The sequence below is a fragment of the Zophobas morio genome, unplaced genomic scaffold, assembly GCF_036711695.1.
Source record: "Zophobas morio isolate AGI-343-1 ecotype UQ-CSIRO unplaced genomic scaffold, CSIRO_AGI_Zmor_V1 ptg000002l, whole genome shotgun sequence".
Taxonomy (NCBI): Eukaryota; Metazoa; Arthropoda; class Insecta; order Coleoptera; family Tenebrionidae; genus Zophobas; species Zophobas morio.
This window is the reverse complement of record NW_026972107.1, coordinates 489,377-502,623: the sequence shown is the minus strand read 5'-3', so window position 1 is coordinate 502,623 and position 13,247 is coordinate 489,377. Positions and strand designations below refer to the sequence as shown.

Below are 13,247 nucleotides of genomic sequence, written 5' to 3'. Positions count from 1 at the left end.
GGATTTGTTATCAGTAAGTAATTTAGAAGTAAAAAATATTTTTTTTATTTTTGGATACGAAAAAAAGTTTAAATTTGTAAACTAGTGTAATCAGTCCAGTGGTATCGAAGATGATCCATCCAGTTAAAAAATATATGAACTAAAAAAGACGGAAATCCAAGATTTTGAATTCAAGTGACACTAAGCCTGGCTTGCGAAGTAGCCGATTAGCTTAGTTTAGTTTAGTCTTAGTCACCATAGATAAGATTTGAAAGAGCGATGTTTATTATACTCGCGAGATAATTATGGTAATGAAATTCAAACACTAATGTTTAGTTTTTATTTTTCAGCGAAATCATAAATGACACATACGAGTTATGAAAATTTTGAAATAACATGATTTAACTTTCAATAAGTGACAAAACACCACCTAACGTTTCAAGACTTTATTTCTTTAAGGCAAACTTAATTTAAACAGTCAGACTCTCACTATTCATGTTTTTATAAAACAGCTACTCACTATATTCCAACAAATTCACCAAAAAAGTTATTGTATTTCTTCCAACATTTAACACAAATGTAGTTAGAAAAACGACAACTTTCTGCCTTATATTAAAATGGACCCCATAATTTAAGTCACACACTCATTCGTGACCAACTCCGTCACATCATCTTCTTTCTCTCTCTCTTTCAACATCTCCTTATAGTACAAATAAACCGAGTACTCCAAAAAACAAACAAAGACATAGACGGCGGTAGTAATTAACAAACTATCAAACACTAAATCGATTACCAATTTTTTAAGGCACACTACCACGACGAAATAAATTAAAACCACCACTGCACACACAGCGTTCATGGTGATGTGACACAAGACGAGCTTTGTTTGTCGCTGAAAAAAGTCGATTTTGAGTCGTTCGTCAAAAACGGTTCGCCTTACCAAAATCACTGCAAAAAGTAGCGAAAAACCGCTGAGTATCCCCGTCAGATTTAAAAGCACGCACAGATGAAGCGTGCTTTTATGCAAGTTGTTCAAGTGTTCGTGTTCCTTGTTCAGGTGAGGTAGTAAATTAACTTGTTGCAGGAATCCACTAATCTTGAACACGGGGAAGGTTTGAATTATGTAGTACGGTTAAATTACTTACGATCTGGGAGAAAATGACGACCCCGATGCACAAGTAGTTGAGGTATTTGTTGTTCTTCCACATTTTAGTGGTGTTTGAAATTTTCTTAGTACGACTAGAGAGAACGCATGTTTTTTGGAGGAGTGATCGAGTAAAACTGTAAGACTAGGAGATCGTGCAGAAACAACCAATTTTTACACTTAGCGGCAGAGTTGTTATTACATTCTGGTGTATTTACATCGATAAAATCCTCCGTTTATTTTTAATTCCGTCTTCTGGGAAAATATGGAAACATGAAAATATTTGCAACCGTTTACTTTAGCGAATTTTTTGTTTGGAAAGAGCGTGGATCGTGAAATGATCGACAAAAACACTTTTCTTACACATGCAGCACAACATACTACATCTATTAGTTATTGCTAGATTCCAAAATTAACACATACGATTTTCGGATCAACGTAGGTACTCTCCTTGCTGTTCAAAATTTGGTCAGGGTTCCATTATTATAATACTCACCCTGTATAATAATGTTACGAAATTAACCCATACGCAGCCCCGGTACGACGCTTATGGGTTTCGTCTCGTATGTAGTATGACTCATCGGCGGCGTTCACTAAAGGAAAGCCTGGAAGCGGAAGTCGCGAATACCCAATTCGAGAAAGACCTTGATCGCCGAAGTGTGGGTTTAAATAGAGTCACGCCGGGATTCTTCGAGTTATTAAGAAATAAATTGTTGAGTTTAAGCCACGCCGATTTTATTCGCCTATTCAACGTAACAAAAATAAAAAATAACAAAATTTACGACTAGTTACGTAATAAAAACAGTACACATTCGCTTCACACAAGTGTCAATTTTCTTCGTCACACTTTATAAGTCACTTGGGTGTCCTCATCTTGCAGTTCACTCTTCAGATTTGTATAAAAGTTGTACACGGCACACTCCCAACCAAGGAGGATGACAATAACTACCACATAAGCCCCAGCCAATATACCACGACTATCCCCCGTGTACGCATACATGAAAAAGTCTATAATCAGCAAACTGATCACACTTAAAACTATACAAGTGACAGTTATGACGATGTGGGCGAAAACTAGCTTGGGTTTTTTCTAAAACACAAATCGTTAAGCGAAAACAACAAATGAGCTACTTTTACCTTGTGGGCACCGTGTGCCAGTAACGAGCCGCTAACCAAAGACACCACGGCAAACACGAAGGAAATCCACAGCGTCACGGAATTCACTTCTCCGATAAGCATAAATCCTTGGATTATTCTGAACACTCCGGCGGTCTTAAATAATATGGTAAGTGGATGCACTCAGATGTTTAAGTTACTTACGATTTGGAGGAAGGCCATCAAGCCGACCCAGAAATGAAGACAGCAGTCGTTTCGCGCCATTGTGTCAACTCAAGATCAAGCGTTACTGAGGGTCTTCTGCGCGGACAAGAGTTTTATAAACGTGCGCGCTGATGGTTTTAACGAAAACTGGTTACGGAGAAATGCAGAGGAGGAGGACGGTTATTAGTAGGAAATACCCGCTGAAATTTCCGAACAGGCGAAGAAACAACGTCAGAAATAATTTTTTGACGAGGCGGAGCAGAGGTTATTCGGTGACCCTTTTTTTGAAACTGTGTAAAAAACTTCTTGCAAAATTTTGAAACGACGTCATCAAAGTTACTACATATTTCATAATAATCAGTCCAGTGGTATCGAAGATGATGCTTCCAGTTAAAAAATATATGAAATCCGAGATTTTGAGTTCAAGTGACACTAATCCTGAGCGATGTTTATTATACTCGCGAGATAATTATGGTAATGAAAATCAAATACTTCTGTTTAGTTTTTATTTTTCGGCGAAATCATAAATAACACATACGAATTATGAAAATTTTGAAATAACATGATTTAAGTTTCAATAAGTGACAAAACACCACCTAACGTTTCAAGACTTTATTTCTTTAAGGCAAACTTAATTTAAACAGTCAGACTCTCACTATTCATGTTTTTATAAAACAGATACACACTATATTCCAAACAAATTCGCCAAAAAAGTACGGCCGCTGAAATAAATATTATTATAGCACCTACGTTCGTTGTGTTGCCCAGGAAAATTAAGAGTATAACCAGAAACCCGATTATAGCTAGAAACAAACAAATACCGACGAGAACAATATGGGACAGAACGTATTTCGGTTCCCTCTGAAACAATCTTCTTAAGGGTGTACCAATGCGGACGGTTTTTTACCTTTACTGCACCCATCAGCAGCAACACTCCGCTGAGGATTAGTAACAGACCCGCGACGATCTGGACAGCCAATAGTCGAGGTTCGATTTCTTCGGCCTTAACCACCGTTTCGACTATTTTATACAAACCGCCGCCCTGAAAACACTGGTTTTAGCATCGTGAGGTGTCAAAAATACGTACTTACAGTGTCCAAAAAAATCACAACACCGACGCAAGATTTAATGCAGTAGTTGTTCCTTCCCATTGTACAAGCTCGACTGGGTCGGATTTGTTGGCGTAAGCATATTTTTTTCAAATTTATTAATGTTCGATGTGTTTATAATATGCGTGGGAAGCTGTGGCAGCATGCGAAGGCCCCCTGTGCTGTGTAAGCATTTCTTAAACACAGAAGCAACTCCATAAAATTAATTGAATTTTCGAACGACGACTTCTTTGAAGACACAATTTTTAATTTTTTAATTTTTCCAATCTGGAATTTTTCATTTCTTCAAATTTTCGATTTGCAGTTTATGGTTCGTTTTTTAATTTTCTTTATTTTTACATTTTTGGATTTTCCAATGTTCCGATTTTATAATTGTTTTTTCTATTTCAATTTTTCGTTTTTCAGTGTGAAATTTTTTAGCTTTTAGATTCTGTAATTTTTCGTTTTTTCAATTTTAGATTTCTCAGTTTCTCGATTTTTCAATTTTTCATTTCTTTAATTTTTAATTTGCAGTTTTTCTAGTTTTCGCTTTAAATATGTAATTAATAATAATTTAAAAAAAATTTCACTTTTTCATTTATTCAACTTAATTTTTCAATTTCTCGACATTTACTTTTTCAGTTCTCGATCTTTCAATGTTACGTTTTTCGACTTTGCAACTTTGACGATTCCATAACTTTCCGATTTTACAATTTTTGGGTTTTCCAATTTTTTGATCCATTGATGTTTTTCGATTTTTAACTTTCTCGATTTTTAGTTTTCCAACGTTTCAATTTTTCGTTTCTTCATTTCTTCCATTTGCAATTTTTCAATTTTGTTATTTTACTTTTCTGCAATTTTTCGATTTTTTTAGTTTTTCAATTTTTCAAAAATTTTCCAAAAAATCGTCAAAATTGGTTCAATCGACTGAAAATTGGTGTCAAATTGTAGATAACTTTCCGATTTTACAATTTTTGGGTTTTCCAATTTTTGATCCATTGATGTTTTTCGATTTTTAACTTTCTCGATTTTTAGTTTTCCAACGTTTCAATTTTTCGTTTCTTCATTTCTTCCATTGGCAATTTTTCAGTTTTGTTATTTTACTTTTCCGCAATTTTTCGATTTTTTTAGTTTATCAATTTTTCAGTTTTGTTATTTTACTTTTCCGCAATTTTTCGATTTTTTTAGTTTTTCAATTTTTCAAAAATTTTCCAAAAAATCGTCAAAATTGGTTCAATCGACTGAAAATTGGTGTCAAATTGTAGATAACTTTCCGATTTTACAATTTTTGGGTTTTCCAATTTTTGATCCATTGATGTTTTTCGATTTTTAACTTTCTCGATTTTTAGTTTTCCAATGTTTCAATTTTTCGTTTCTTCATTTCTTCCGTTTGCAATTTTTCAATTTTGTTATTTTACTTTTCTGCAATTTTTCGATTTTTTTAGTTTTTCAATTTTTCAAAAATTTTCCAAAAAATCGTCAAAATTGGTTCAATCGACTGGAAATTGGTGTCAAATTGTAGATAACTTTCCGATTTTACAATTTTTGGGTTTTCCAATTTTTTGATCCATTGATGTTTTTCGATTTTTAACTTTCTCGATTTTTAGTTTTCCAACGTTTCAGTTTTTCGTTTCTTCATTTCTTCCATTTGCAATTTTTCAATTTTGTTATTTTAGTTTTCTGCAATTTTTCGATTTTTTTAGTTTTTCAATTTTTCAAAAATTTTCCAAAAAATCGTCAAAATTGGTTCAATCGACTGGAAATTGGTGTCAAATTGTAGATAACTTTCCGATTTTACAATTTTTGGGTTTTCCAATTTTTTGATCCATTGATGTTTTTCGATTTTTAACTTTCTCGATTTTTAGTTTTCCAACGTTTCAGTTTTTCGTTTCTTCATTTCTTCCATTTGCAATTTTTCAATTTTATTATTTTTCTTTTCTGCAATTTTTCGATTTTTTTAGTTTTTCAATTTTTCAAAAAAATTCCAAAAAATCGTCAAAATTGGTTCAATCGACTGAAAATTGGTGTCAAATTGTAGATAACTTTCCGATTTTACAATTTTTGGGTTTTCCAATTTTTTGATCCATTGATGTTTTTCGATTTTTAACTTTCTCGATTTTTAGTTTTCCAACGTTTCAATTTTTTGTTTCTTCATTTCTTCCATTTGCAATTTTTCAATTTTGTTATTTTACTTTTCTGCAATTTTTCGATTTTTTTAGTTTTTCAATTTTTCAAAAATGTTCCAAAAAATCGTCAAAATTGGTTCAATCTACTGGGAATTGGTGTCAAATTGTAGATAACTTTCCGATTTTACAATTTTTGGGTTTTCCAATTTTTGATCCATTGATGTTTTTCGATTTTTAACTTTCTCGATTTTTAGTTTTCCAACGTTTCAATTTTTCGTTTCTTCATTTCTTCCATTTGCAATTTTTCAATTTTGTTATTTTACTTTTCTGCAATTTTTCGATTTTTTTAGTTTTTCAATTTTTCGAAAATTTTCGAAAAAATCATCAAAATTGGTTCAATCTACTGGAAATTGGTGTCAAATTGTAGATAACTTTCCGATTTTACAATTTTTGGGTTTTCCAATTTTTGATCCATTGATGTTTTTCGATTTTTAACTTTCTCGATTTTTAGTTTTCCAATGTTTCAATTTTTCGTTTCTTCATTTCTTCCGTTTGCAATTTTTCAATTTTGTTATTTTACTTTTCTGCAATTTTTCGATTTTTTTAGTTTTTCAATTTTTCAAAAATTTTCCAAAAAATCGTCAAAATTGGTTCAATCCACTGGAAATTGGTGTCAAATTGTAGATAACTTTCCGATTTTACAATTTTTGGGTTTTCCAATTTTTGATCCATTGATGTTTTTCGATTTTTAACTTTCTCGATTTTTAGTTTTCCAACGTTTCAATTTTTCGTTTCTTCATTTCTTCCATTTGCAATTTTTCAATTTTGTTATTTTACTTTTCTGCAATTTTTCGATTTTTTTTAGTTTTTCAATTTTTCAAAAATTTTCCAAAAAATCGTCAAAATTGGTGTCAAATTGTAGATAACTTCCCGATTTTACAATTTTTGGGTTTTCCAATTTTTTGATCCATTGATGTTTTTCGATTTTTAACTTTCTCGATTTTTAGTTTTCCAACGTTTCAATTTTTCGTTTCTTCATTTCTTCCATTTGCAATTTTTCAATTTTGTTATTTTACTTTTCTGCAATTTTTCGATTTTTTTAGTTTTTCAATTTTTCAAAAAAATTTCCAAAAAATAGTCAAAATTGGTTCAATCGACTGGAAATTGGTGTCAAATTGTAGATAACTTTCCGATTTTACAATTTTTGGGTTTTCCAATTTTTTGATCCATTGGTGTTTTTCGATTTTTAACTTTCTCGATTTTTAGTTTTCCAACGTTTCAATTTTTCGTTTCTTCATTTCTTCCATTTGCAATTTTTCAATTTTGTTATTTTACTTTTCTGCAATTTTTCGATTTTTTTAGTTTTTCAATTTTTCAAAAATTTTCCAACAAATCGTCAAAATTGGTTTAATCGACTGAAAATTGGTGTCAAATTGTAGATAACTTTCCGATTTTACAATTTTTGGGTTTTCCAATTTTTTGATCCATTGATGTTTTTCGATTTTTAACTTTCTCGATTTTTAGTTTTCCAACGTTTCAATTTTTCGTTTCTTCATTTCTTCCATTTGCAATTTTTCAATTTTATTATTTTTCTTTTCTGCAATTTTTCGATTTTTTTAGTTTTTCAATTTTTCAAAAAATTTCCAAAAAATCGTCAAAATTGGTTCAATCGACTGAAAATTGGTGTCAAATTGTAGATAACTTTCCGATTTTACAATTTTTGGGTTTTCCAATTTTTTGATCCATTGATGTTTTTCGATTTTTAACTTTCTCGATTTTTAGTTTTCCAACGTTTCAATTTTTCGTTTCTTCATTTCTTCCATTTGCAATTTTTCAATTTTGTTATTTTACTTTTCTGCAATTTTTCGATTTTTTTAGTTTTTCAATTTTTCAAAAATTTTCCAAAAAATCGTCAAAATTGGTTCAATCGACTGAAAATTGGTGTCAAATTGTAGATAACTTTCCGATTTTACAATTTTTGGGTTTTCCAATTTTTTGATCCATTGATGTTTTTCGATTTTTAACTTTCTCGATTTTTAGTTTTCCAACGTTTCAATTTTTTGTTTCTTCATTTCTTCCATTTGCAATTTTTCAATTTTGTTATTTTACTTTTCTGCAATTTTTCGATTTTTTTAGTTTTTCAATTTTTCAAAAATGTTCCAAAAAATCGTCAAAATTGGTTCAATCTACTGGGAATTGGTGTCAAATTGTAGATAACTTTCCGATTTTACAATTTTTGGGTTTTCCAATTTTTGATGCATTGATGTTTTTCGATTTTTAACTTTCTCGATTTTCAGTTTTCCAACGTTTCAATTTTTCGTTTCTTCATTTCTTCCATTTGCAAGTTTTCAATTTTGTTATTTTACTTTTCTGCAATTTTTCGATTTTTTTAGTTTTTCAATTTTTCAAAAATTTTCCAAAAAATCGTCAAAATTGGTTCAATCGACTGAAAATTGGTGTCAAATTGTAGATAACTTTCCGATTTTACAATTTTTGGGTTTTCCAATTTTTTGATCCATTGATGTTTTTCGATTTTTAACTTTCTCGATTCTTAGTTTTCCAACGTTTCAATTTTTCGTTTCTTCATTTCTTCCATTTGCAATTTTTCAATTTTGTTATTTTACTTTTCTGCAATTTTTCGATTTTTTTAGTTTTTCAATTTTTCAAAAAAATTTCCAAAAAATAGTCAAAATTGGTTCAATCGACTGGAAATTGGTGTCAAATTGTAGATAACTTTCCGATTTTACAATTTTTGGGTTTTCCAATTTTTTGATCCATTGGTGTTTTTCGATTTTTAACTTTCTCGATTTTTAGTTTTCCAACGTTTCAATTTTTCGTTTCTTCATTTCTTCCATTTGCAATTTTTCAATTTTGTTATTTTACTTTTCTGCAATTTTTCGATTTTTTTAGTTTTTCAATTTTTCAAAAATTTTCCAACAAATCGTCAAAATTGGTTTAATCGACTGAAAATTGGTGTCAAATTGTAGATAACTTTCCGATTTTACAATTTTTGGGTTTTCCAATTTTTTGATCCATTGATGTTTTTCGATTTTTAACTTTCTCGATTTTTAGTTTTCCAACGTTTCAATTTTTCGTTTCTTCATTTCTTCCATTTGCAATTTTTCAATTTTATTATTTTTCTTTTCTGCAATTTTTCGATTTTTTTAGTTTTTCAATTTTTCAAAAAATTTCCAAAAAATCGTCAAAATTGGTTCAATCGACTGAAAATTGGTGTCAAATTGTAGATAACTTTCCGATTTTACAATTTTTGGGTTTTCCAATTTTTTGATCCATTGATGTTTTTCGATTTTTAACTTTCTCGATTTTTAGTTTTCCAACGTTTCAATTTTTCGTTTCTTCATTTCTTCCATTTGCAATTTTTCAATTTTGTTATTTTACTTTTCTGCAATTTTTCGATTTTTTTAGTTTTTCAATTTTTCAAAAATTTTCCAAAAAATCGTCAAAATTGGTTCAATCCACTGGAAATTGGTGTCAAATTGTAGATAACTTTCCGATTTTACAATTTTTGGGTTTTCCAATTTTTGATCCATTGATGTTTTTCGATTTTTAACTTTCTCGATTTTTAGTTTTCCAACGTTTCAATTTTTCGTTTCTTCATTTCTTCCATTTGCAATTTTTCAATTTTGTTATTTTACTTTGCTGCAATTTTTCGATTTTTTTAGTTTTTCAGTTTTTCAAAAATTTTCCAAAAAATCGTCAAAGTTGGTTCAATCCACTGGAAATTGGTGTCAAATTGTAGATAACTTTCCGATTTTACAATTTTTGGGTTTTCCAATTTTTTGATCCATTGATGTTTTTCGATTTTTAACTTTCTCGATTTTTAGTTTTCCAACGTTTCAATTTTTCGTTTCTTCATTTCTTCCATTTGCAATTTTTCAATTTTGTTATTTTACTTTTCTGCAATTTTTCGATTTTTTTAGTTTTTCAATTTTTCAAAAATTTTCCAAAAAATCGTCAAAATTGGTTCAATCGACTGAAAATTGGTGTCAAATTGTAGATAACTTTCCGATTTTACAATTTTTGGGTTTTCCAATTTTTTGATCCATTGATGTTTTTCGATTTTTAAATTTCTCGATTTTTAGTTTTCCAACGTTTCAGTTTTTCGTTTCTTCATTTCTTCCATTTGCAAGTTTTCAATTTTGTGATTTTACTTTTCTGCAATTTTTCGATTTTTTTAGTTTTTCAATTTTTCAAAAATTTTCCAAAAAATCGTCAAAATTGGTTCAATCGACTGAAAATTGGTGTCAAATTGTAGATAACTTTCCGATTTTACAATTTTTGGGTTTTCCAATTTTTTGATCCATTGATGTTTTTCGATTTTTAAATTTCTCGATTTTTAGTTTTCCAACGTTTCAATTTTTCGTTTCTTCATTTCTTCCATTTGCAATTTTTCAATTTTGTTATTTTACTTTTATGCAATTTTTCGATTTTTTTAGTTTTTCAATTTTTCAAAAATTTTCCAAAAAATCGTCAAAATTGGTTCAATCGACTGAAAATTGGTGTCAAATTGTAGATAACTTTCCGATTTTACAATTTTTGGGTTTTCCAATTTTTGATCCATTGATGTTTTTCGATTTTTAACTTTCTCGATTTTTAGTTTTCCAACGTTTCAATTTTTCGTTTCTTCATTTCTTCCATTTGCAATTTTTCAATTTTGTTATTTTACTTTTCTGCAATTTTTCGATTTTTTTAGTTTTTCAATTTTTCAAAAATTTTCCAAAAAATCGTCAAAATTGGTTCAATCGACTGAAAATTGGTGTCAAATTGTAGATAACTTTCCGATTTTACAATTTTTGGGTTTTCCAATTTTTTGATACATTGATGTTTTTCGATTTTTAACTTTCTCGATTTTTAGTTTTCCAACCTTTCAATTTTTCGTTTTTTCATTTCTTCCATTTGCAATTTTTCAATTTTGTTATTTTACTTTTCTGCAATTTTTCGATTTTTTTAGTTTTTCAATTTTTCAAAAATTTTCCAAAAAATCGTCAAAATTGGTTCAATCTACTGGAAATTGGTATCAAATTGTAGATAACTTTCCGATTTTACAATTTTTGGGTTTTCCAATTTTTGATCCATTGATGTTTTTCGATTTTTAACTTTCTCGATTTTTAGTTTTCCAACGTTTCAATTTTTCGTTTCTTCATTTCTTCCATTTGCAATTTTTCAATTTTGTTATTTTACTTTTCTGCAATTTTTCGATTTTTTTAGTTTTTCAATTTTTCAAAAATTTTCCAAAAAATAGTCAAAATTGGTTCAATCCACTGAAAATTGGTGTCAAATTGTAGATAACTTTCCGATTTTACAATTTTTGGGTTTTCCAATTTTTTGATCCATTGATGTTTTTCGATTTTTAACTTTCTCGATTTTTAGTTTTCCAACGTTTCAATTTTTCGTTTCTTCATTTCTTCCATTTGCAATTTTTCAATTTTGTTATTTTACTTTTCTGCAATTTTTCGATTTTTTTAGTTTTTCAATTTTTCAAAAATTTTCCAAAAAATCGTCAAAATTCGTTCAATCGACTGAAAATTGGTGTCAAATTGTAGATAACTTTCCGATTTTACAATTTTTGGGTTTTCCAATTTTTTGATCCATTGATGTTTTTCGATTTTTAACTTTCTTGATTTTTAGTTTTCCAACGTTTCAATTTTTCGTTTCTTCATTTCTTCCATTTGCAATTTTTCAATTTTGTTATTTTACTTTTCTGCAATTTTTCGATTTTTTTAGTTTTTCAATTTTTCAAAAATTTTCCAAAAAATCGTCAAAATTGGTGTCAAATTGTAGATAACTTCCCGATTTTACAGTTTTTGGGTTTTCCAATTTTTTGATCCATTGATGTTTTTCGATTTTTAGTTTTCCAACGTTTCAATTTTTCGTTTCTTCATTTCTTCCATTTGCAATTTTTCAATTTTGTTATTTTACTTTTCTGCAATTTTTCGATTTTTTTAGTTTTTCAATTTTTCAAAAATTTTCCAAAAAATCGCCAAAATTGGTTCAATCCACTGGAAATTGGTGTCAAATTGTAGATAACTTTCCGATTTTACAATTTTTGGGTTTTCCAATTTTTTGATCCATTGATGTTTTTCGATTTTTAACTTTCTCGATTTTTAGTTTTCCAACGTTTCAATTTTTCGTTTCTTCATTTCTTCCATTTGCAATTTTTCAATTTTGTTATTTTACTTTTCTGCAATTTTTCGATTTATTAGTTTTTCAAAAAATTCCAAAAAATAGTCAAAATTGGTTCAATCGACTGAAAATTGGTGTCAAATTGTAGATAATCTTCCGCCAGTTACAAATCTGAACTCGCCGTAACGATCTCTGGTTCAGTAAATGCGAAAAATGAATAAAAAATTTTCAAAAATTTTCCAAAAAAATGGTTACAATGTTTTCCATTGGACCGAAAATTGTCAAATTGTTGATAATCTTACGCTAAAAACAAATAAGGGATGGTATCCATGTGGATGATTCTTAACTTTATTATTGTCATATTGTTCCAACAAGTAACAAAACAATAAATAACTATGGTTTCACACTACATACTTAAAATTAAATTTCACGAAGTTTACAATTCTTCATCAAACTTCAGAAGTCATATGAGCGTCCACCCCCTGCGGTTCACTCTTGAGGTCTTTATAAAAGTTGTACACGGCGCACTCCAAACCAAAGAAGACGATAGTAATTATCCCGTAACGCACAATGATTGCTTTCCCGTCGGATAAATCCGTAAAACATATTGTATACAATATGGCAATTGTAGCCAAAACTAGACAAGTGATAGTTATGACCAGATGGGCTAAAACTAATTTGGGTTTTTGCTAAAACACACAACGTTAAGCGAAGACTCCAAAATAAGTTCTATTATCACTTTCGTGGCACCGCATGCCAGTAACAAACCACTATTCAAGTGCACGAAGCCCATAATATAATAAAACCACAGAAACATCCCGCCAACTTCATTGCCAGCCATAATAACTTGAATTATCCTTATCATTCCGGTTGTCTTAAATGATTTTGTAAGTGGATGCACTCTTAAATATTTTTAAGTTACTTACGATTTGGAGAAAGACCACCAAGCCGACACAAAAATGAAGAGGGCATTTGTTCATCCCCATTTTGTCACTCAAGATCTCATGCGCTTCTGATAGTTCTGAACGAACAAGGGCTATAAAGGTTCGCGCTGATTCTGATACGCAGAAGCGGTTTGGGGAGAAAATGAATGCGCCGAGAAGAGTTATCAACGGGAAATTTCCCCTAAAAACTGGAGGTTCGCCAAATATTTTGAGTCCATACGTTTGTGTTACACACTTTCGTAATGTGTGATCGCTACCCGTTAAACACTGACATTTTTCATATCAGGATGTACAAAAACATCTCAAATGTTTCGACTTCGGCTTGTTAAAATTATTTATAATTTTACAGGAAAGTTATAGGAAATTGCCAATGCCATTTTGATTCCTAACACTAATAACACTTTTCAGATTTGCTTAAACAGGTGACTCAAAAAAATTAATGAATCGGTCAATTTATTATTGATCAAATTAAGAACGAGCCACCCCATGTTTTGGAAAATGT

At 29.8% G+C, this 13,247-nt stretch overlaps 3 protein-coding genes across 3 annotated transcripts; all 3 read right to left on the bottom strand.

Moving 5' to 3' along the window:
* Nucleotides 1–587: 587 nt before the first annotated feature.
* Nucleotides 588–1,219, bottom strand: LOC135134601 (uncharacterized). The gene is made up of 3 exons (XM_064063353.1): nucleotides 1,125–1,219; nucleotides 920–1,075; nucleotides 588–871 (listed from the first exon to the last, which is right to left on the bottom strand). Exons 1-3 carry the CDS (start codon nucleotides 1,185–1,187, stop codon nucleotides 611–613), a joined length of 480 nt encoding a protein of 159 aa, XP_063919423.1. The 5' UTR covers nucleotides 1,188–1,219; the 3' UTR covers nucleotides 588–610.
* A 699-nt stretch (nucleotides 1,220–1,918) lies between these two features.
* Nucleotides 1,919–2,595, bottom strand: LOC135134513 (uncharacterized). The gene is made up of 3 exons (XM_064063241.1): nucleotides 2,444–2,595; nucleotides 2,261–2,395; nucleotides 1,919–2,213 (listed from the first exon to the last, which is right to left on the bottom strand). The coding sequence occupies exons 1-3, from the start codon at nucleotides 2,501–2,503 to the stop codon at nucleotides 1,965–1,967; spliced, it is 444 nt and encodes a 147-aa protein (XP_063919311.1). The 5' UTR covers nucleotides 2,504–2,595; the 3' UTR covers nucleotides 1,919–1,964.
* Nucleotides 2,596–3,043: 448 nt separating this feature from the next.
* Nucleotides 3,044–3,603, bottom strand: LOC135134428 (uncharacterized). Its single transcript, XM_064063144.1, has 3 exons — nucleotides 3,535–3,603; nucleotides 3,351–3,485; nucleotides 3,044–3,304 (listed from the first exon to the last, which is right to left on the bottom strand). Exons 1-3 carry the CDS (start codon nucleotides 3,592–3,594, stop codon nucleotides 3,080–3,082), a joined length of 420 nt encoding a protein of 139 aa, XP_063919214.1. The 5' UTR covers nucleotides 3,595–3,603; the 3' UTR covers nucleotides 3,044–3,079.
* Between the last annotated feature and the right edge of the window lie 9,644 nt (nucleotides 3,604–13,247).